A 23504-nucleotide genomic window follows, 5' to 3' on the forward strand; every position below is an offset into this window, starting at 1 on the left:
TCCTTCTGATTATTATGATTTTGAAATTAAGGGAGCTCTCAGGCAAAGATATGGGGATAGGAATAACAGTTCTTTACTAGAATATCTAACAAGACAAACAAGAACAACAACAGCTAATGAAATTACCCACAAACAGAACAGTAACTCAGTCCCAGTCCTTTCTGGCTGCAGGCACCTTTTCCCTGAGCTGCAGTTCCCGGTGCTGGGGGCGGGCAGGTCCCACAGAGCTGCAGGAGGGCTGGGGGTGGTGGCAGCGCTGTCCCAGGGGGAGAGAGAGATGGAGAGAGAGCCCTCTGCTCACGGTGTCGGTCCTGCTGCTCAGCAGAATGCTGGATGGTGGCAGATTACAGCGCTAAGGGAGCAGTGCAGGGTCTGACAGCAGTGAGGATGGTTCCCGACGCTGGGATGGGACACAGGCAGCGATCGTCCTTCTCATCCGAACTCCGCGGGGGAAATGGGCCGAAGCCCAACCTTCCACTTCCTCTTCTGGATGTTTGAATCTCACGGGGTTTCCCTCCTCTCTCTCCCCTCCCCCTTGTCACCAGGGCCCAGTCAACAGGTATCTTAGCATGACAGTGGGGAAAATTCCACAGAGGGAAAAGGGAGAGAACCAACCTCCAACAAACTTGAACATTTCAAGTTAGATTGAATTAGCCAAAGCAGTTCTGGCTGCATTTTATTGATAGATTACTTTGTCAAGTGTTGCAAACTTCTCAGTGGTAAAAGCTTAATGCTCCTTCAGATTAATTCAGTAAATGCCAAGGTGCTTAGTGTAAACAGTTAACACTTCAAGATTTGCTGTGGGTTTGCTGCATTTATTTTTCCTAATGAAGAAATTAGCAGATAGTTCTGTTTCCTCTTTGATGGGTGATGGGATTTTAATGATTCCAGAGCCCCTAGTTTGTTCCCATTTGTGACATTTCAAGATGACTGAGTAAGCATGAAGACGGATGCAGAAACATAGGTGTGGTGTGTCTGTAGTAGACTTGAGGAACTTACAAATATTTGTTAAGTAAAGGCTTACAGTCATAATGATCTATAAGATGAGGAAATTGATTCTGACAGCAAAAAGAAGCCAGTGAAAAGCTCTTAAAAAATCTAGTTGGTATTTAAAATGTGACCATTTTTTTGTGCTACTGTACAAATGCTGTGAAATGAATGTAGCTTGGAGCAGATTTGACCTGATTTGAAATAACAAATTTAATGTTAAAAGAGTATCTTGTATCAGAGTCACTATAGCAGAAAATGGCTTTTATATTTCTTCCTATGCTGCAGACATCCCTGTTGTTTATCACATTAGAGATCTTAATGTAGCACTTTGTGGGCTCTTTATACTTAAAGAAGAAGTTTACAAAAGACATACTTCAGGACTGAAAGATGCCACCCAGGTCACTTTGTGGTTTCCCCCACAAAATAATTATTTAATCATTGAAACTAAGCATTTCAAGTTAAAAAACACTGTGGGCCCCTCCCACCAAGAAAAAACAAACCCAGAATACCCAACCTGGGAATATGTATTGTATTGAAGTACCTTTAGTACACTTGGTACAAGGACTTCAGTGGTAGTTGAAGCACTTTATTTTTCAATAAATGTTTCCATTTAAATATTCATTGTTTCTCTTTTAAATGGCTCCTTTCAGAATCAGAGCTGGATAAGTTTTAGGAGAAGTTTTGACTCAAATATGCTCACTTTGCATCCGGTCTTTCAGGATTGCTTCAAGAAGAAGAAAAGGCACAGCTTGTGGTCATGATGGGGAGGATAGGCATACACATCTCATTACTTTTTCAGGGGACTAGGGACGTTCTAGATACTGCTTTTCCAGTAATTGGGCAGTCAAGTAACACAGCAGGATAATTTTTATTCCTTTTTGAATTTACAGGTATGGTTGAAAGAAACAGTACTGCATCCTGATAGTGATTACAGCCCTGCATCTCCAGTTGAGGGGGCAGAACATCTTGTGAAATGCTACTCTGATGTATAAATAGCAAGTTGGGTCCAATTACAAATTTCTGTTGGTCACTTCAGTGTCTGAATTACTTTTGGAGCAATTTAGGCGTATAATTCAAATGAAGCATTTTTACAGATGAGTAGGGAGTTAAAAATAAATCCTAATGGAAATCTGGAGGAGAAGGTGTTTTAGCAGGGGTGTGGTGTTTATTTTACAGAATAGAAGAATTAAGATCAAACTGTTCAAAGTAGTTAACTTGAAATATATTCTAGAAAGAGGAGGTTTGTTGTGGTTGTTTATGGTGAGTTTATTTTTGGAAAGAATGCTATTGGAGCAGAGGACTTATTGATGTATACTGTAACACAGCTCAGTGCAACATATTTTTGCTGAAGTTTGGATCTTGCCTAAAACCATTTTCCACAGCTTTCCAATTGATTTTTTTGCTGGACTGTTTTACTGTAGCATATAACTGGATGCTGGGGTGACTGGTGCTGAGCCCCTGGTATTATACTCAATTTGGAACTCCATCCTTGTTTTTTCTCTGTCCACTGTGCGTGACTTAGTCGCTTCACTGCTGAGAAGTCTTTTTCAGAAGCAGCGTAGATTTGGGCTGCCTATGTGTAACTGCTGTTTTCAGTTACAGTTAGTTTATTTTTCAGTTTTATTCCAACTGTCTTGTACTTTTTGAATACTTATCAACGTTATCTTCTCACAGTTCTCCTTATTCCAGCCCTAGATTTTTTGTTGATTTTGGTGTTTGCCTACATGCTGGTTTTACCTCTGGATGGGTACTGATATTTGAGACACCTTACAGTGCGGCATAATCACCGAATTTGCTATCTTCATACTTTTAATTCCCTATCCTTTAGGCTGCTTAGTTACAGCTTCATTTTCGTGATGCTGACTTGGCTGTTGTTTTGCCTGTACTTTTGAGAACAGAGTTCCCAATAACACTACAGGTATTCAAGTACAAAAAACACCCTGTTTTTTTAATCATAATAAGTTTCAACAATAGCTGATGTTACTGAAAAAGTAAAAGCCCCCCTATTCCCGACTCTTTTTATAAGGCTGTTTTACTAGTAGTGATAGCATTTGGAAATGGCTAGGAAAAACCCAGACTTGGATCTTCCTTTCAAAAGTATTCAAATCAGCAGAAAGTCCTTGTCAGTCAGTGCCTTAGATACAGCTCTGATTTGGAGTTCTATACTTCATCTGGCTGCATTTAAAAAATAAAAAAATACCAATACCTATGGATTTCTTTGACATGGTTGTATTCTCCACCAAGCAATGGGGTGGTGGCAAACTGTGTTTTTGTAGGCTTCCTTTACTACAACTACAACTTTAATGTGTAACCAGCATAAAGTTACCATTGAATAATAAGCAGAGCTGCTGTCTCCAAGATTACTGGGTCCTTTGAGAGGTTTCCCATCAGAACATGGCAAGAATGATGAGCATCACAGATGTTAATGGATAGAATACTATGCAGAAAGAAAACTACTTTTTTATTGTGGCACTGGGCTCACTATTAGACTTATTTTTTTCCAGTGTTCTCAATTTCTTCTAGCTTTTGAACTATTGCACATATTTAAAAACTATAAAACCTGGATGCGTATTTTCATTTAAATATCATGCACTTGTTAGCTGCTTTTCCTAGACCAGATTATGGTGGCTCTTAGGAAAATGAGATTTGAGTACTTTCCATTGCCAAAAAAACCTGCAAAACCAAAACCCAGACACAAAAAAATACAAACACACAATAACCAGAAACAAACAAATCCACAAAAAGCCACCCCAAAACATAAAAGGTTTGCTTGTTTAATGAAAAACAGAGAAAAGTGAAGGGGGAGAAAATTATACTCTGCATTTCATATGTGGTCAGCCTCCTTTTGACTAGTTTTTCTGTAGAACTTTTTTTTCCCTAAGTCCTTGATGTTTTTTACTGATGCTGGAATTCTCTTTTCATGCTGCTTATTAATGTAGTGGACAACCCTTTAAAGATTCTTGGATGAAAAAATTTAGTTGATGTAGAGGATGTCAGTGTCATGAGTAAGAGCATGGAAATTATTTTCATAATTTTTAAGTACTTGAAAAATCATAATATCCTCCGTGGCATTTATAAAGTGTCCTCCTAGTTTAATTAGAAAAAATGTGATCCAACAACAGCAGCGGTTCCTCTAGACTGAAGTTCAGATTTCAACCTGGCCTAAGTATGTGCTGCTGCTGTAGGAACTAATAGCACTTGGCCTGAATTGGATTAGTGTGCAAATCCAGCTGGAGTATTTTCTGGGAGCTGCTAGGAAAGTTAGTCTTCAGTCTACTTGCAGCACAGCAAAGGAAAATCTTGTGTGAGCACAGAGGAATGGCATGGAGGCTGGGATTTAATTTTTTAAAATTTTTTTTTGTGGCAGTACTGGTTGATATGACAGTCCTGAGGCATTTGTTTCAGAAAGTTGTCGAACTGAGCCTTGCTTGCATTGAACTAATGTTTTGACTAAAAATCTTGAGTGTTATGTAACGTCGTGGTTGTACAGAAGATGTGTGTTTATGTCAGAGATATTTTTCCTTGAAGAATTTTGACTCTAATTGGAAGAGCAGCTTATCCTATGGATAGCTTCCTACAAAAATACTAAATAAGGCTATGCATACATCTGTCTTGTAGGGTAGAATTGAAAATTATTCCTAGATACATTTTTAAAAACTGTACTTTGTGAATTCTGTATGCTTCTGAAATTTTTGAGAGCTCAGGGGAAGAGCACAACTTGTAGCACTTCTCAGCTTAAGTCATGCATCAGATCAGCTGATGTGGAGGTACATAACTCTGTACTTTGGCAACATGCTTTTGAGTTTACACTTATTTCAAGCACTGGTTGTTGCAGCTGCTGCCCAGTGTGGTGTGGGATGAAGGAAAATATTTGTTCTTGGTTTTAAAAGTTTGTAAATGACACATCCTTTAGCATAGTGCAGTCTTGGCTTTAAACTAGTTATGTGTTTGCAAATCAGGATGTTTGTTTCTAAATCAAACATTTGTGGAGTATGGAAAACTTAGTACTGTGCATTTTCAGATGGCTCCCCAAATGGGGAGCTTTCACATATGAACTGTAAATAAATACCTACATGTTAATCAGGTCTATCTTACTTGGACTTCCATGCCTCCCTGAAGTTAAACGTAATTTCCTTTTTTTTTTTTTTTTAAGTCTCATTACTAAAATGACTATTTCAGGAGAAATGTATATCTGATATATCATTTTGGACAACAGACCTGAATAGGAATATGATAATTGCTCAAATGAATTTTTAAAGATGTTGTATGAGGTGTGGGAAGATTTTTTCTATGGGAGAGCAACATTAGACTTCTTCAATTCAGATTTTGAAGTTTGGATAAAACAAAAATGCATAGTACTGCAAAGGTGATATCCTTGTATTCTAATTTAAGTAATATAAGAAATTATTAGATCATTTCATGTCCTTCTAGCCCTGTAGAAGCAAATAACTTTGAAATCCATAATGCAACACAGCCTTAGCGTAGCATAAATATTGAAATAAAAGATGAGGTGAAACTGATGGTTTGTATTAAAAGGGTTAATTAGAGTTAATTAAAGTTAATTTTTTTACATTGTCGTGAAGAAGAAGTTGCAAACTTTCTTTATTATTTAGGTCTTGGAGACATACTGCTAGTTAAAGTATGGAATAGATATGAAGTTGCTAACATAAAGGAAATTGACAATTGACAAGTATTTTCACAACTTTTCTGCTACATCAGTGCCAGGCAGAGCAGAACAAAACAGCTGCAACTCAGCAGGCATTGAAATAGAAAAGAGCATGTCAGATTTTCACTTACTTACATGTTAGGGGTTTTTGTGCATTGTATTTGACTGAATGATCTAAGAATTTATGTGAAAAAACATTTTAAGAATTATGTTTTGTATCTCTTTTGACTAAACTCATTGTGTGTCATTCTCACCTTCTGTAAAGGACAAGCCTATGGCTTACCAGATTCAGTGTCCTTGGCTCTGGGCTGTGTCCTCTGTAGCTGGCAGGAATTCCAGAAGGAGTTGTGGTCCACCTCCCATGTGTGTCCTTCAGGCTTAACTGCTGTAAAACATCGCAAGCACTCTAGACAGGTTTTAGGGCATCACCTTATCAGCCCTTTCCATTTTCTTTTCACTTTGTAAACAGATGATTCTGTTGATGGCTACAAAAGCAGCTCACTTTTCTTGTAAGTCATTATTAGAAAACTTAAAAGTGGTGGCAGCAATTTGCAAACAGTGGCTTAGCACTTAAGCAAAATGGTTGTTACCATATAAAAAAAGGGTATATAAAAGACTTGACAACACAAGCTTATTGCAGCCTTCCTCGTCCTTTTTTAGAGCTAAAATACCCATTTTTGCAATACTAGTGGAGGCTGTCTTATGGAGACAAAAGTATGTTTTTCCAAGGTTGCTTAAAAGTGGCAGCAGTGTATCTAGGAGTGCACATCTCTGTGATCCTCTTGCTCCTGAGTTGGCTAACACCAGACCAAAACTGCAGAGTTTTCCTAACTTCCAGACAACACTGCCCTTATTTCTCTTTCCTTATTGCCAAAAAAATCACTGGGGTGAATTTTCAGAATTCTGTCTCTATCTTCCTCTTGCCACTTGTACCAATTAAGGGGTTTGTCATAACATAGTTTCCAGCTACAAAAAGTGCTTCCAAGGATATTAAAGAGAAAAGGCATCAAGAGGGAAGGTATAAGATCTTGAAAGAAATTTTTACTACCACAATAAATGTTCTAAGTTAAGTCCTCTGACAAAGTTTTGTGGGTTTAATAGCAGAGTGTCTCATTTGGGTTATTTTGAGAGCACTCAATATACTTCCAGTAGCTTTTATTTTGTTCTAGTGTAAGAGCTGATGAAGTGTTGAGTAACTCAATCTAAGTGCTCTTTGTACTCTTCTGTAGAGATTCATTATGTTCCATGTAAAAATAATGTTGGTTTTTGTCTGTCTAAAATTTTCTGTGATACTCATGCCTTAGATGTATCACTTGGGTGGTGTTTTGAGGAAGATGCCTAAAGTGCTTCACCTTTCTCTCCTTTTGCTCAAGGTGATGTGCAGAGCTTCTTGTTCTTGAGTTGCATGCATGCCACGCTCTCTGAGATGTTTGCCCTGTATCTGTCTGTACCTAGCGTTTTAATCCTAAAGATTAAGTAAACCCCATCACTCTTTATTTTTTCATCAGCATTTTGATCGCTGTGTTGGTTTTGTTTCTGTCCAAGTAATGAAAGAGCCTACTGTGACTCGTCTGCGATCTCTGTTCATTAATATATCTTTCATTCTTTAGTCAGCAAATGTTAGCAAATATTTACTGGAAATGCTGTACAATTGGTTGTCAGCAGTAATGTAGAGATGACAAGTTTCAAAATTTCATGTTCCTATAATAGTTCCCTTTTTTTTTTTAAATAATTAGGGAATTCAATTCTATTTATCCCTGTATTTGCATCCAGAGAGTAAGTCCAGCTCTGCAACTTTCTCTAGATGTGTAATTCTTTCGCACCAAGCAATGGTGGTCTCAGATATTTGCTTTCTTGCCTTAAACAGATCATCCTGCTTTATCATTTTTCACAATAGTTTCTGTTACTCTTGCTTTGATTTTTGAAGCAATAAGGTTTTTTTCTTCTCTTTTGAAGGCTGTTTATTTTGGCTTTGTAAAAGCCTGTGAAAATTGAAGGTATATCCTGGTTATAAGGTTTCACCATAGAAGATTTGTCCCGGAACTCTGCGGCTGCTGTCATTTCCAGTTGGAATTCTTTAACCCAGCTACTTCACAGAGAGCTTGTGCATTCAGATTTCTGTGTAGGTCAGTTTTGACAACTTCCTGTTGCTTGTAATGTCTCTAAAGCTGCATTACAGTATGACTACAGCTTAATCAGACACAGGAGTTTTATTTCACCTAACACAAAAAACAAAGCAAGGTAAGCTTTGGCAAGCCTGGACTGCAGCTGATAATGGTGAGCTTGTGTGCTGGTTATGCCTTGAAAGCACCTGGGAGGACGTCATACTAGGAAGTTTTTCTCCATGAGAACTTCCTCTGTCAATTGATGGGACCAGTTGTAGGCTGGTTTAGTTGTTGATAGTCTGAGAAACCAACTGGAGAACTTAATTCACTCTGTGAATCACATTTGAAGCAAGTAAACGCTGGGAAAAGCTCTCTTTCATTTCCGGCCTCTCACAAGGTAACACTGACCTGGCACTGACCTGGGCCCCCTCCCAATGCGGCCCAGACCAGGCAGGGGTGGGCTTGAGAAGCTGCTGGGCCCCGTTTCCAACCAGGGGCCTCAGTAGCCAAAAAGAAGCAAAAACCCATTGCTAAGATCCTAGGCCCTCCCCCGGGTGTGGCCGTGGCTCGTCAGGGCCCTGCCCCGGCTCGGAGCAGCCCTGGGGTGGCCGAGCCCGCCCAGCCGCCCTCACGGCCCTGGGGGGAGGCAGCCGGGCCCGGTTCGGGAGAGCCCCCGCGGCTTTGTGTGCTGGGCAGGGCAGGGCAGAGGGAGAACCCCCGGGCTGCAGCTGGAGCTGGGTGCAGTCAGCACCGGAAGGCAGCCATGGAACCAGAGCCTTGTCACCGACTTCTCCTCTGGCTGGACATTGCAGTTTTTATGTGGCCCGCCCCCCCCGTCCCCCCGTCCCCCCCCCAGCGCAGCCTGGGCGGCCTGAGATCCTGACACAGTTTCAGCATGGCCTGGCCCAACCCCTGCAACTTCTCTGTGAAATTTTAACTTTTCCAATGATCGGATAAGACTTACAGACCTTCCATCCTTCCTTGGGCGAGAGGAAAAAGAACAGAAAGCTTTTACTTCATTGGCTTTGGTGTAGCCTAAGTTTTTAGATGGGAGGAGAATGAGGAGACGCCATGAAGTTTGGCTAAAAAATCTTTTTGTAAGCTACAAGGTTGGACTGTACTACACTAAAAAATTCCTTTAAACCATGGAAAAAGACACGGGAGGGTGGGGTTTGAAGTGTTTTGGAGGATCCTTTGCCCCGAGGGAAAAAGGGGATCTCTGTTCCTGGGAATGAAGTATGAACAGAGAGAAGATAGCTGAAGAGAACTTTTGCCTTTGAGCAGCTCATTCTTAAAAGTAATACCCCGTGAGTTTGACATGGCCCACAAGCACAGCTCTGGGAAGGCTGTGAAGATGGGAGGAGTTTCATGATTGCGGATTCCTGGGCGGCTGCTATTCATGAAAAAAGTGAAGTCAGGAAAAGAACTGTTTTTTTCCTCTCTTGAAAAAGACCCCTATAGTTGAACAAGAAAAAACTCCTCTCCCTAAAGTGAACTGAAAAAGATTATTTAAGTAAGGAATTGACTGAAGTGTCTCTGTATGTTGTTAAGAAGGTGTGAAAAGGGAAAGGAGGGAGTGGTCTGAAGATCTATTCTGAATTTATTATTATTTTCTTTGTGTTGTTAATAAAGTTTTTCTTTATACCCTTTTAAGTTTTAGGCCTGCTTTGCTTTTGCTCCTAATTCTATTTCACAACAGAAGGTAAATATTTAAAATTGGCAAGCACCAATGATGACATTTTTTGGTGTGTTGGCTGGGAAATTCAAACTAAACCAAGACAGCTTGTAATTCTGAAGCTCAGACTTGCATTTCAGTGGTTCTCGGTACTAGGTATGAGTGAACCAATGCCATGGGGTGTTTTTGTCAACTGCAGTAATGTTGAAGAACTAAAAGTGAAGAGAAGCTTGTGGGTTTGGTTCCTTGGTTTTACTGGACTGCAAAGTTTTTGTCCAAAATGCTGAAAGATTGCTTCCCTTGCCTCATGTTGAATAATGTCCTATTCTAAGTGGCTACTTTGCAGACACACTGTTTATCGGGAGCAAAGCCTGTATATGCAATTAGAGGGAATACTATTTTCTTCAGGAAGTGCCACAAATTCTTTGACTTGTGAATTGTTGGTGATTCTTTTGTGACAGAGAAGAGGTCCGGTTTTTTAAATTAAGATTTTTACCCTTGTTTCCAGAAAGAGAGGAGAGTATTTGACTTAGCTCGTCTGTCAGGTGTCATCTCCCCCTCATTTTCCCATCCTGAATCCCTATGTGCTGGATCGCTTCTTGCCTCACATGCTGCATTGTGAATTGCAATGTAAGAGTTGGATTTGGAGTAGGGGACCATTTTTCATGGCAGTAGCCAAAATTTCACCCATGAAGTTAAACCAATGTTTTGTGGCAGTTTTAGTCTGTCAGTTGTAGAAACCTGGGCCTGCTTCTGCTTTGAGAGGAAACAATAGTACTTGGAAAACCCAATGTAGAATCTGTTGCAATATTTTTTGAGGCATTTCCCATCCCTAATGGCTTTGGCTAATATCTTTTCTGAATTATTTAAATGTCATTTTTGACAAGAATGATATGCCAAGAGTCTGCCCTCAGTTATTGCACTTTAAATTCTGCTCTAAGAAAGTTGATTAAATTATCTTGCTGTATGCTGTGCTGAAATTATGTTGCCGCTGATGCAGTTGCTGGCAGGCAGAAATTAATTTATTGCTGCTAGACTTCTCTTTTCCTCTCTTTTGCTAGGAGCATCTTTGTGGCTCTAAATGCGTTGCATCTATAATTTATGCTTCACATTGAAGATGTGAAATGGTGGAACTTTGGCTTTCTTCCGCTTATAAATGTCTATAAAAGACAAAATTGATCATTTGCAAGATTTCACATGACACCATCCTACACAGATAAGTAGATAAGTGGCAGCAGCCTGGTCCTGCTCCCATCTTCCTCCTGACTGATTTCATTTGGATATTTTTACATGTTTGCTGGAATGTTGGTTTATATTTTGTAGAGCACTGAAGACAGGACCTAGCCTTTGCGAAAGCTTCTAAAATCAGACTTGAAATTAAAAGCATCTTGTAGTCTCCATTTTTTTGGTTGTCTAGAATGACATGGCAGAGCATCATCCCCCTCGGCAAAAGGATGGTTCCATCATACCACTCACCGTAGTTCAGGTTCTCTGATTATTCATGTCGCTTCCCTTCTGTATAAAAGCAAAAACCTGCATGTTACAGTGCCATCAAAGCCATTGCACATTTGCATAGAGCTGCAGGTGCTGTTGTGCACATAAACTCTGAATAGTACAAGGATGAAAGAAGATTAAATGCTTTATTTTGTATGACTTCTGACTAGCTTTTTACTCTTCTTTGTCACCAGCATCAAACTAATGGGATTATATTTTAAGCAAAAACTGTCACAATAATTAGAATTTATAAAATGGAAAAATTCCATGAAAAAACTTGCCCAGCTAAAAGTAAAATATACTTTGATGTAAGCATTCTTTGTATGTAGGTTGTGGAGAAGTACAGCATTTTTCTGTTGAATTTGATCCCCTTGTAGTAACTCTTCGTGGATGTCAAATGCAATTCATCACAGGAGGAACATACTGTTTGATATCTTCATTCTGAGAAAGCAGTGAAGCAACTGCAGCTTATGCTTGAGTGTATCAAGGAACTCTAAATACAGATGTCTACTTAAAATGCAGTGGAAGCTTCCAAAAGCCCTGTGCAATTTGTGTAAACCTGGTTACCACGGACTTACTGGTGGCTCATCTGTAATGAGCTACAAGTCCCACTGGGATGAGTTGCCTTCTCTCAACAGTCAGTGAATCTGCAGTTCTTGCTGTGTCAGGTTAATAGAGACAGTGACAGAGGCTGGGTGTTGAGGGTTAGTTCTCTCCCTTTTCCCTCTGTGGAATTTTCCCCATTGTCATGCTAAGATACCTGTTGACTGGGCCCTGGTGACAAGGGGGAGGGGACGGGAGGGAAGAGGTAAGCCCCGGAGATTCAAACAGCCAGAAGAGGAAGTGGAAGGCTGGGCCTCGGCCCATTTCCCCCGCGGAGTTCGGACGAGAAGGACGATCGCCGCCTCTCCTCCATCTCGGCCATCCCAGCGTCGGGAAACCACTATCAGACCCTGCCTGGCTGTCTTCTCGCTGTGAACTACCACCATCCAGCACTCTGCTGAGCGTCGGGACCGACACCGTGAGCGGAGGGCTCTCTCCATCTCTCTCTCCCCCTGGGACAGCGCTGCCATCACCCCCAGCCCTCCTGCAGCTCTGTGGGACCTGCCCGCCCCCAGCACCGGGAACTGCAGCTCAGGGAAAAGGTGCCTGCAGCCAGAAAGGACTGGGACTGAGTTACTGTGGGTAATTTCATAGCTGTTGTTGTTCTTGTTTGTCTTGTTAGATATACTAGTAAAGAACTGTTATTCCTACCCCCATATCTTTGCCTGAGAGCTCTCTTAATTCCAAAATTATAATAATCGGAAGAATCACATTTTTTTCAGTCCAAAGGGAAGCTTCTGCTTTCCTTAGCAAACACCTGTCTTTCAAACCAGGACACTGGGACACCTTGGTGATGATACATGAAGCAAATCACTTTGAGCAATTTAACTGAAGTCTTGGTTTCCAGTGCTGCAAAGCATTTTTCATGCTGGTGGGTGGTTCCTTGACAGTCTTGTAGTCCCACCTGGAGCTTGGGAAAGCAATTCTAAGTACACTTGTGGTCATGTTCCCAGTGGTGCAGTTGACTGTCAGAGGGCATAGGCATGAAATACTGTTTCTCTGGTAGATAGCCAAGTAATTGTTAGTGAAGAGTAGAAAACTTCTGGTTACTTCTGCAAGAGTAACTTATAATGAAGAGGTATGAAGTCATGCAGAGAGCATGCTGAGAATGTTCAAGATTGGTTAGTCACCTTGATCACTTGATATGTTTAATGAGCTCTCACAATGAGATTATAAATCTAAGAATGCAAGCCATGCCCTTTTCAGGGCTTGAGTTTTAGAAAACAAGATTCTAAAAATATAGAAGAAAACTGATCCTGGATTTTCAGAATGCTGTAGTATCTAGAAGATGTAGTGTGATGCATTATTGAGAGGGGCAATATTTGCCTGTGAAGCCAGTGGTCTCTACCAGAAGTTACAAATAAAGCTGGAAGAAAGCTAGGTTGGACTGGACTTCTTGTCCATTTTTCTTGTTGATATTTGAGTATGAATGGCAGGGGCTGGAAATTTGGAGGAGGTTGAAAAGATGCCATTCTCAATGTGCCACAGCAATGAATGATGAAAAAAGAATCATTAAGGGTAGCAGTTCACTTCTGTTATCACAGGGAGCAGATGCTGGCAGATTGAGGTTTTTGTAGTAATAAAGTCATAGTAAGAACTGATGGGAGCAAGTTAGTGTGGGTAGATTTTCTAATGGATCATCACAGACTAAGATTTCTGGTTCACTTATGGGAAGGGATTTGGAAATGAAGGTGAAAGATTTATGTAGCTCAGTTAAGCTAGTTACTTTTTTTTTTTTTTTACCTGAGCACTGCTTTCCTCGGATTGCACACCATTGTTCCAGTTTTTTAATTGTTCATTTCCTTTACTTACGTGCTTTAATACTATTCTGGAGACTACTGACATGGTTTGCAAACCATCCCAGTGGTCTCCTCTGACCCCCAGAAGTTTGACATATATATGCTTAAGATATAAAAGAGGAGACTGAATGTGTTGGGTTTGGGGTTTTTTCCTTCGTTTCCCTTCTCATTAACAGCTAGTCTTATATGGGTAGAAAAAAAGGAAAGTACTTGATCAGTGTTTTGTTGACAGAAGTAAAAATTTTGCTATCCAAAGATAATTTAAAGTGATGTGCTATGGGCTATCTTTATAAAGATGCTAATGGTCAAGAGGTAATTGTTAACCCAAGTGTATAAGAGGAGTTCCACTGTTTGTACAGCCATTTAGAAATTCATGGACTTGAGAAGAGTTGGAACTTTTGCTAGTTCTGTAAGGGCTCATAAAAGGTCTTCCTTCACAAAAGTATGTTAGTTAAATTATTTGCTTATTTCCACCAAGAAGAGTGGCCAGGTCCAAGTGTTTGGATGTTACTATAAAACGGCTTGATAAAATGTTACCATTTGGAAACACTAAGTTGCTGATAAAGATGAGACACAAAATAATGAAGAAAAAGAATTATATTTAGAAGAACTTGAAGCCTATGTGAAATATTTAGTAGGAGAGTGAGGGCAAGGTAAAAGCAGTACCTGGATACCAAAGATAATTAACCTTTTGGATTCAGGATTGCACTGCAAAATAAATATTTTCCTTTTTTTCTTTTTTAAACAAATTACTGAAAATATCTCTCACTAAATTAGGCACCTAGGTTTAACTGCATCATAATGAATTAACTGATTGGAAGTTATTGCTGCTGAAAAGGTTCTATTACATTGCATCCTATTGTCAGTTCATGGTCAAAGGGCAGAATCTCATCAGAATTGCTTACTGAAAGTGGAAAAATGCATTTTATTTGGCATGTATCTTTTTGTTTCTGTGAAGAAAAAATTAAATCTCACTTGTTATCTGTTCTCCCTTGCGGGTTTTAGTTGTATTCATAGCCTGTTGCATGCATGGAAGCTGATTTCCCAGCCTTTCCAGTAGGAAATCCTTTTAGGTAATTTTGGGAAGGATAGAGAGTTTTGTTTGGCTGTGGATTTAAGGGTGTTTTGTGTGTGCTTGTTTGGGGGTTTTGGGGGGAGTTGTTTTAGTTGGGGCTTGAATTTTTTCTTCCTTTTTTTTCCTTATTATTTTCTAATGAAGATTAGAATATTTCAGTATGTCCAGAAAGGCTGCTAGAATGTTCAATTACAGTTGGTCTCTCTAATTCTGTTTTCACTGTAGTCATCAGAGAAGCACTTGTTTTATTACACTGCATGCAGCATGACTTCTGATAGTGCAATATTAAGTGTTCCAGTTAGAGTTTTTGCCTACAGATTCAGTGCAATTGTTTTATTTGCTATTATTACTTCTTGCTGCTGTTGCAGATGTTGACCCTTACATGGTCTTAAGGCATGCATTCAGGACTGTTGCATTGATGCAGACTCTTACACGTAATGCTTCAATTACTGGTAGCAGTTAAAACTGTTATAACCTGCACTGGCTGATTAAAGTTACCATGGTGGGTAAGGGTATCTAAAATGCTGGGCACCTTTGGGAAAAAGATTGAGCATAAATACTCTTAGCATACTTTCTTTTCGCTAATTTCAGCTCAAAATTGTCTTCGCATCTTGCATCTGTGAGGGGGATGAAGGGTGAGGAGGGAAACAAACCTTGGATCTGTCAGAATGTAATGCTTCAGCAGTTCAGGGACTGCTTTGTATGGAGTGCTACAGCTGCCCAAGCCATCTAGGGCAAACTGCTGGTTTTCCATCACATTCTTTTGAAGCTGAAAATCTTACTTCCATATGTTAAGTTTCAATGACAACTTGACAGGCACTCATTTTCAGGAGAAGTGGCTGTTCTCAGTGTTTTTCACCTGAAATACTTTAACGTATTAAGACCAGCAGTGGCCCTAATAGAAGGGAGAAGGGGCAACCCCTTTTTATATACTGAAGTAAAATCTGATGCTAAAATCTTTCTTCAATACTGTAATAGGGTGCCTTTTGCAAGATGATGGTCAAGTTAAAAAGTGAAAGTCACTGAAAGGATATGAATTGTACATTTCAAAATCAGAGCCACCCTCTTGAGAGCTCCGTTAGGTGGGTAAATACTTCAGTTTAACTGGAATGGTATGTATCTCTTGAGCAAGGTTGTGAGATGGAGGTTAAACTTGAACTGGGATGCACCTATGAGATTGGAAAGTTGTGCATTTCAGAAGCTTTGTTCTGTTGCAGAATTGGTGGGGAAGCCTCTGGGCTGCAGCTGACCCTGCCCTTAAAGTCTTGCAAATGCAGAGTAGAAAACGCATGTCCTTTATAACCAGACTTGGAGGCACTGTGTTTACTACAGAGTTCATAAGTGTCTCATGCATATGACCACGGAAAAAGGCAAAATCTGCAGGGCAGTGATGCAATCTTGTCAGCAAGCATGTCCCTGCTGACTTACATAAACCTGTCCTAGTGGGGTTAGTGTTCATTGCTATCTTGACACTCTACCTTGAGTATCTTCCTTTTCCTTGGCTGCTGCAGCCCATGAGCCTGGCTGTGGACAGCTGCTGCTCGAAGCAGGGGTTAGCTTATCTCTCCAAGAGGGTGAGGTTTGAAGAACAAGCACTACTTCGAGTGCAGACAAGACAGCAGGAGCTCTGGTTTGCAGTGTTTCATCAGCTGCTAATCCGTTTACAGTGTAGCTAATGAGTTTGCTCTGCTTGGTACTGCTGACACTCTGTGCTACACCACTGTAATAGAGATGGCTGCTGTGTATGAGACAGCTCGTGTAGAAAACCCACGTACCTATTACGGAGGAGACAGTTCCTAACTGCATTCTGTTATGTAACTCTTTTGCATTAACCCAGGACATTTTTCTCAAGACAGGGTTGGAAGTTTCCTCTGTTTAGTCTCTAAATCAACACGATATTTGTTGGGGCTGGTGTGATTAGTGCTTTAGTTAAGTTTTACCTTTCAATTATGGGCCCAGTTCAGGTCATTTTCCTCTCTCAGTGAAAGTACATGGTTTGCCCTCAAATTTGTTTGTGTGAGAGCAAATTTCTCTGTTTCTCTATTTCTGTTTAGGTCAATGTACTGACAGACTGCGTATGAAACTTAAACAGAAAGAAAGCACCATTTTTTTATACTTTTTTTCTGTAGTTCTCCTGCTCATGTGAATTGTTGTGTTGAAGTAGTTTCTTAACAACAACAACAAAAAACCTATGCGAAAGACTTTTCTTTTGAAATAATAAGTAGTTGATCTGAAATTCCTGACCTTGTCTCTGTAGAGCTGTAAATGGAGGGTAATCTTTACTGTGGGCTGTTTACCTGTATTTGCTTGGATTGTTATGGCAGAAGTGTCTCCAGGTACTTCAGCAAGGCTGACTTACTGTTGCTCATGAACAAATTGCCAAAAATACCCAAATAAAATCCAAATAAAATTCCCAGGCAAAACATGTAGTTTGAAACTTCATTTTATCTCTTGTGGCTTTAATTATTATAGCAAACTAATCTCAGTCTTTCTCCCTCCCCCCACTCCCACCCCTGCTTCTTTCTTCCCTCCACATTAATAAAGACTCTTAAATAAATAATACTTGAATAAGTTGTATTAAGTATCTGCTTTGGTATTACAGTGAGTTATACGAGGAAAATAGCTTGTGTGTAAAATTTAATGTAATATCATCTTTGCCTGTCATAATGGGAGCAATGGACAAAAGTGCTGAATGCACTCATTATAATCAGAAAAAATACTGTTTATAAAGCCCAACAGTGACAGTTGGATTTGAAAGGTTTTCCTTGAAATTGGAAAAAATTAGAGATTCTCAAAGTCTTAGAGTGGAGCGCACATTTTCAGGTATTGTTTAATGGGCCTTTGAAATACAGATCTAAATGTTTATATTTGATGTGATACTCCTGGTTTTACTGAAACTTTTCTGTTTTCTTTTAGGTGAATCTGGACTGGGAAAATCAACATTAATCAACTCATTATTCTTAACAGAATTGTATTCCCCAGAGTATCCAGGTCCTTCACACAGAATTAAAAAGACTGTACAGGTATGTTTGGGGGAAAAAAAGAGCAGCCTGAATATTGTGACTTGCATTTTAGTAATGTAATGTTATGTACAGTTGTCACATAAGCGCCTGAGTTTCAAGATACATTCAGTCATGATGTGAACCACTAAGAAATATTCAGTGTGTGTTTCAATGTATCTGAACAACAGAACTTTTGGGTTCTCAAACCTGTAGCCTGTAGAAATGTGGGAGCCCTGAAGTGTTTTGTGTTTTGCCTGTAGATTAAAAAGCACATGTATGTGCAGAGCTTTTTGAAAGTGTAGTATCTATTATCAGTTAAAATAGAGAGGAAATCTGTAGAACTACATAGATGTGCAGCAAGACCTGTCTGTTTAAGGCAGGCTTTTAGAGACCAAATATTAAAGGATTTGATAGAAATGCAGAGTCCTGGGTATAAAAGTATCTGCGAGCCTTCTGCAGACTATATCCTTAGTGGTACCTTGTTTACCTGTTACAAGCTGTTATTCTGAAACATCGGGGGCTAGGGTGAACCTGTCTGGCTTCAAGAACTAGACTTATATAAAGATGATGGCAAAGACAATGTTCCTGCAAGTGCATAATGCAACTGAAGTATTTCGTCAAAGACTGAAAAACTGAAGTTGATCCATTTGTTTTGTGTTCCGTTATTTGTAATAACTTGCTACTGATCAATAATATTTTCTCTCAAGAAAAGGAGTATGTTTTCTGTGCTATAAAAAGATTATTAAAAATAACAACTAATGCTAAGCAATAGTAATATTATGGTAGTTTAGGAAATCATTGTGTTTGTGAGGTACATTTTGCTTCCATAGCTGAGCAGCTGAATAAGGATGCATGAACTCTGCTTACCTCTTTTGATGTGCATTTGCTTAAGACTTCACTGAAGATAGCTTGTGATAATCTTACTTTGTATAGGTGAGGGCCAAGGGTGCTCACCATTGCTGCTGTTGTCCAACAGAGTTCCTTCTGCTGCAAAATTCAACTGTGGCTGAAGTGACTGGGCAATTAGAGAGTTGTCATGAAGTGATGAAGCCCTGTGTTGAGTCAGGGGAGTATGCAAGGTGCTAAACAGAAGTTGTAAAATAAAGTGGTTTTTTTTACTCATTGGAGTCAAGTAATTAAGTTCCATTGCCATGAACTACTATCCTTACTGCTTTGTGAGACCGTGGGTTTTTTTTTTGTTTGGGGTTTTGGTTAAGACATTCTTTAATCAAATGTCAGAATAATTACCACAGTAGAAGGAAAAAGTTAGTTATTGTGTCCATATTGAGAAGTTTAAATTGCATTGCTTATCAGTTAGCTCAATGTTAAAGCTTGAATACTATTGCAAAATAAATTCATTGCAGAATATCAAATTTTTTTTATTTGCAGGAAAACTTGTGAACATCCAGAATTTGATTAACAATATATTTATAGTTTCTAAGCTTTGTTCATATCTGTTAGGCTATTTTATCAGTTTAATGTAAAACCGAAGTGACTGACAAAATGGACTTGAAAGCTTGTTAACAGGGGATCAGACTATTGAATATTTGAATAAGGGTTAAGCTTACCTGAAAGAGATGTTAAGTGGGATTGGAAGAGATGTACAAGAAGTTACACTCTCATATAATATGCTTAATATTGAGCCTATTAATGACTGTTGGAAAACCAAATAGATGGATGACCTTTTTTATTGGAAGAGATGTAGCATGATCTCATTGCTGATGATTACATTTGAAGCTAAACCAATTCAGGTTATGTTTATTTAATTTTACTTTAAATAACTGTGGGTTGGATTCCCTGTCATTGGAAGATTTTTGGTTTTTTCAATTGGGAAAAATCTTTGGAAGAATTTGTACATAAGCTAACAAGAAAAAAAAAAAAACAAACCAAGACATCTTTCAAAAATAACTCATTCCCACCCTAATTAAAGGTGCATCCGTGTGAGAAAAACTGGAATTTCTAGAATTTGAGTTAAGTACTTTCATCTGTTACATGGCAAGATTAATGATCTGTTGTTCATTCTGACCATCAGGAGTTGTTTGATTTGTATTGATTTACTGGTTTAAGAAAGACATACTTTTCAGAAAGCCTCAATTAATGATTTCTTTTTTTCCTGTGTAAAGCTGGAGAGGGAAAGAAAAGGGCTTGAAGAGAGCTCCAGCTGCAAAGCCATTGCATTTTCTTCTTAACTTCCACTGCGTGGGAAAAATACTGAGACCAAGGGGCTGCCAAAACTATTTTCAACAGTGAATTGGAGTCTGACATGACTTAGAAAATAATATGGTGGAAATGAAATACATTTAAAGACCATCTTCCCCTCTGGAAACTAATTATGACTTTATCTAATAAGTATTTTTTTAGTATACTTGTAATGCAACCTTGCTTTCAGTTCCTTGGGATGAATGAAAATTCAGTGTAGCATTTTAAGAAAGAAATGGAAGCTATCTTGTTTCATTGTCCATGTAGGTGAGCATAAAAATTTTCCCCCTACAAGCGTGAAAATTGTGCGTGATAGCAATGTGTAGGAGGTGGAGGTGTTTCCTGTCAAATATTAAAGAATAAGCAGTGGGAGTAGCTGTTTGGATCCACTGGATTTGTACTCTTTGCCAGTGAAAGCCTTTTTAAGTTGACAATTGATGAAGGGGTTTTGTACAGTAGGGATGAGAAACCACTTGACTTGAGCATCCTCAAATCTTGCTTGTAATAATCATGTGTTCTTGTACAGTGGGAACAGCTTACTGATCTGGAATTGTGTAAGAGGCTCTTGCATAGATAAAAACAAACTGTGGTTTGGGCTTGAGAACCATTGCAGTTTAGAGTTGTTTTGTGAGGCAGGTCCTTTGCATTAATCTCCTAGAAAATGTAGAAAAACTGTTAAGAGTAAGTGATTTGGTGCTAGATGAATTCAAAGGAAACATACTCAGAAATGAGTGGGTATTGAATGTGTTTTCTCTGATCATTATCTGACTGCCTTAAATGCAGAGTGGCAAAGACATCTTGCATCCAATAAAAAGCAGTAACAAGCAGCAAGTGGTGAACACTGTGTAGGAGCTGCCAAGGAGACTGGTGTGACCCAGCTGACTGGAGTGCGTGGGAAAATGGCTTTTTGGAGGAGACTTTTCTTACAAAGTCTTGCATTCCAAGACTTGAACTAATGTTTTCCATGAATCCCTTGGGAATACTTGTAAATCAGATGATGGGATGCAGTTGGATGCTTAACTGTGAATGGCATTAGTTTACAGTGATTTTCTGGATCTTTTCCAGATATTGCTGCTTTCTCTGCCTTTGACCATGTATGGACACATCCATTTAGGTTAGAAAAATGCAACTTTGCAGAGGCTTTGTAGCAGAGTCTTCATTTACTATTTCCTGCCAGAAAAATCTACTGCTTACAATATATCCTGAATGTGGATTGATTGTCCACAGCACAAGCACAGGACATTTAATTCATTAGCTAATGTTTCTTGTTCTGTAGGTTTGTGCAAACCCTGCTCTGATAGCAAGATACCTACATGAATTTATGAAAAGTAAGAAAAATATTTAAATCCTCACCACCAAGTAAAATATTAGCACTGTGCAGAGATTTAATTGCTGCAGACCATTTATAAGAAGGTGACTTCAAAAATTCAGCCACACTTAGATTTTACAAGCATGCAGAATCAGGGAAAATGCATGGCATGACATTTCTGAGATCTCTTGACCGTTCTTTTCCTTTGTTATAAACATATGTTCAAAATAATGTTTTATTAATTGCTTCTTTTGTGAAAGCATTCCACTGTGAGCCTGTAATAGTTTAATAGTTCTTGCTGAGAATTTTTGTGCTGGAGAATAAAGCTGATACCTTGTGGCTCTTGGCAAGAGTGCATCTCTTAACATTATCATGTCTAGTATTCTGCAGGTGTTGTGGGTTTTTTATACTTGCAGAGATCTTGGTAATAGGAAGGCTGTGTAGTTACAATATGCAAAATAGCCAAAAGAATGCAAGGAATCAGAAGTTAATCTCTTGTGTGCTAAAGCTTGTTGTAGTAAGCTCTTGGTTGAGTTGACCATAGCAGGGGATTACTGTCTTGAGTTCTGATATCAATTGTGTGCAATAAAATTTCTTGATAGAACTCTTGAGGATGGAGGAAAATACACTCACCATAATTAAAACATATGTTTGTTTCTAAAGCAGTGCATGCATTCCTAGGTTCTCATGGCTTTTAGCTGCACGCTTTTGGAAGGATGAGAGTTGTATAGTTTGTGGAAGAGTAACTTGGTGGTGACTTAGGCTCATGTGTGTACAGTTTTGTTTGGTTGAATTCCTGTTTTTTTACACCACCCTAACCTTGCAGTAAGGCCTGTTCATGTTGGAGTTTGAATTGGGTGGTCTTGAACTCCAGCCCAACCTGCATACTTCTGTGACTAGTATTCTGATAGCCATTAGCACTTTGAGAACTAACAGCAAAAGGGACTGATCCAGCTTGGGTAGGATCTCTTCTGATGAGTAGATAAAAACAGTGTACTGCATACACTGAGGTTAAATATGAAACTTTCTTTGTAGGTAGTTACTGTTTTCTGTGGTTCTGGATATTCTCTTCTGAATTGAAACCAGTATTTTGCTTGTGCAAGAGAGATTTAGTTTGACTTTCTGCAGTGTTAGTTTATCTTGTGGATTTACATTGCATCATACAAGTGGTGATTGCAGTGTTTGCAACGAGGTTCAGGTGTGGCTGTGAGAGTCTGTTTCACTTCTATAACAATTAGGGATATGCAAGAGCTTAAGAAGCATTAATATGATATTTCTCAAATCTTGAGCTGGTCAAGAGACCATCCAGGTAGGGTTTATTATAAATAGAACTTTCTTTTCTTTCCCCAGTTAGGGTTTGTGAGACTTAAGAAATGTTAAGCAATGAGCAGCAAGGTAGCATCACCTTGAGTCTCCCAGCTCTTGTGTAGTTCTGGATAAATGGTTTACATGGCTGATTTCTTGAATCCGTATATAGAAAACAGCGTCACTGGTGATTTAATAGGAATTGTTTTAATATCAAGGGGAAAAAAGGGTGATTAAATGTCTGAGCAATTGGAAAGAAGCCAACATTGAGTTTGTCATTTTATACTGCTGTGCATCTCACTTGATATGACAGTGGTGTACAACACTTTCTCAGGCAGATGGACCTGACATTGGCAGTATCAGTAATTACTGAAATTAGTAGGAAGAAGGGAGTAGCTGTCCATGTGTTGCTTAGCCTTGATCTTGTCTGTTACGACATGCTTAATCTTTTTGATGACATGTTCACTGCAAGCTGCCTGAGCTGTGCTGCGAATGGGTGGTCACAACTAGAGGCATGAACTCTCATGTCCAGATCTTGCATCATTCCTTGTGCTGATGCAGTTGCCTTCTGAGGCAGGTTTCCATCAGTGATTTGAGCTAACAGAATCCCAATCCATTACAGTCACATGAGGTCTAGCTCAGCAGATTACAGCCAGATTGTATTACTTTGCAGTATAATTCTGTTTGTAATAGGAAACCATCACTTCGTGATTCCATTCCCAGTCATTATGCTAGCTGAAGAATAAATGTATTCTTAAAAACACATTAACAGGACTAGCAGTGTCTAAGGTGCTTTCAGGAAGGATTAGTTTTGAAAAGTGTCGTTTTCTTTGAAGTGACCGAAGTTTGCAACTTTATCAAGTTTAACACCTGATTAAAGTTTTTCCTGTTTAATCAGGAATTTAAATACTAAGATGTCCCATATACTTATTAGGTTCTTCTATCACTGGCTTTATTTAAATAATGACCTTTTTCTTTTAAAAAAATTAATTATTGTAAAATTACTGGGATTTTATAAGCAAAACACAGAGTGTACCTTCAAAGCACAAAAGTTAGCAATTCTTTGTCAGACTTCTTAATCATTGAATGCTTTTCCCAGTGTTTAAGATAGGTGACTAAACTGCTAAAAAGTTAATCCTACTGTGTTCATTTTACAGGTTGAGCAGTCAAAAGTTTTAATCAAAGAGGGTGGTGTTCAGTTACTACTTACAATAGTTGATACACCAGGATTTGGAGATGCTGTGGATAATAGTAATTGGTAAGACATTCTTTGTGTGTTCTC

At 39.1% G+C, this 23504-nt stretch overlaps 1 protein-coding gene across 1 annotated transcript in view; it reads left to right on the plus strand.

Moving 5' to 3' along the window:
- SEPTIN7 (septin 7) overlaps window positions 1-23504 on the plus strand; it is a 78887-nt gene that overhangs the window by 35154 nt on the left and 20229 nt on the right. Inside the window, exons 5-6 of the mRNA XM_062505746.1 lie at window positions 17324-17430; window positions 23380-23480. Coding sequence (XP_062361730.1) covers window positions 17324-17430; window positions 23380-23480 — 208 coding nt within the window. The remainder of the gene's footprint in view (window positions 1-17323; window positions 17431-23379; window positions 23481-23504) is intronic.

Source organism: Cinclus cinclus, chromosome 1 (genome assembly GCF_963662255.1).
Source record: "Cinclus cinclus chromosome 1, bCinCin1.1, whole genome shotgun sequence".
In the NCBI taxonomy this organism is placed as follows: domain Eukaryota; kingdom Metazoa; phylum Chordata; class Aves; order Passeriformes; family Cinclidae; genus Cinclus; species Cinclus cinclus.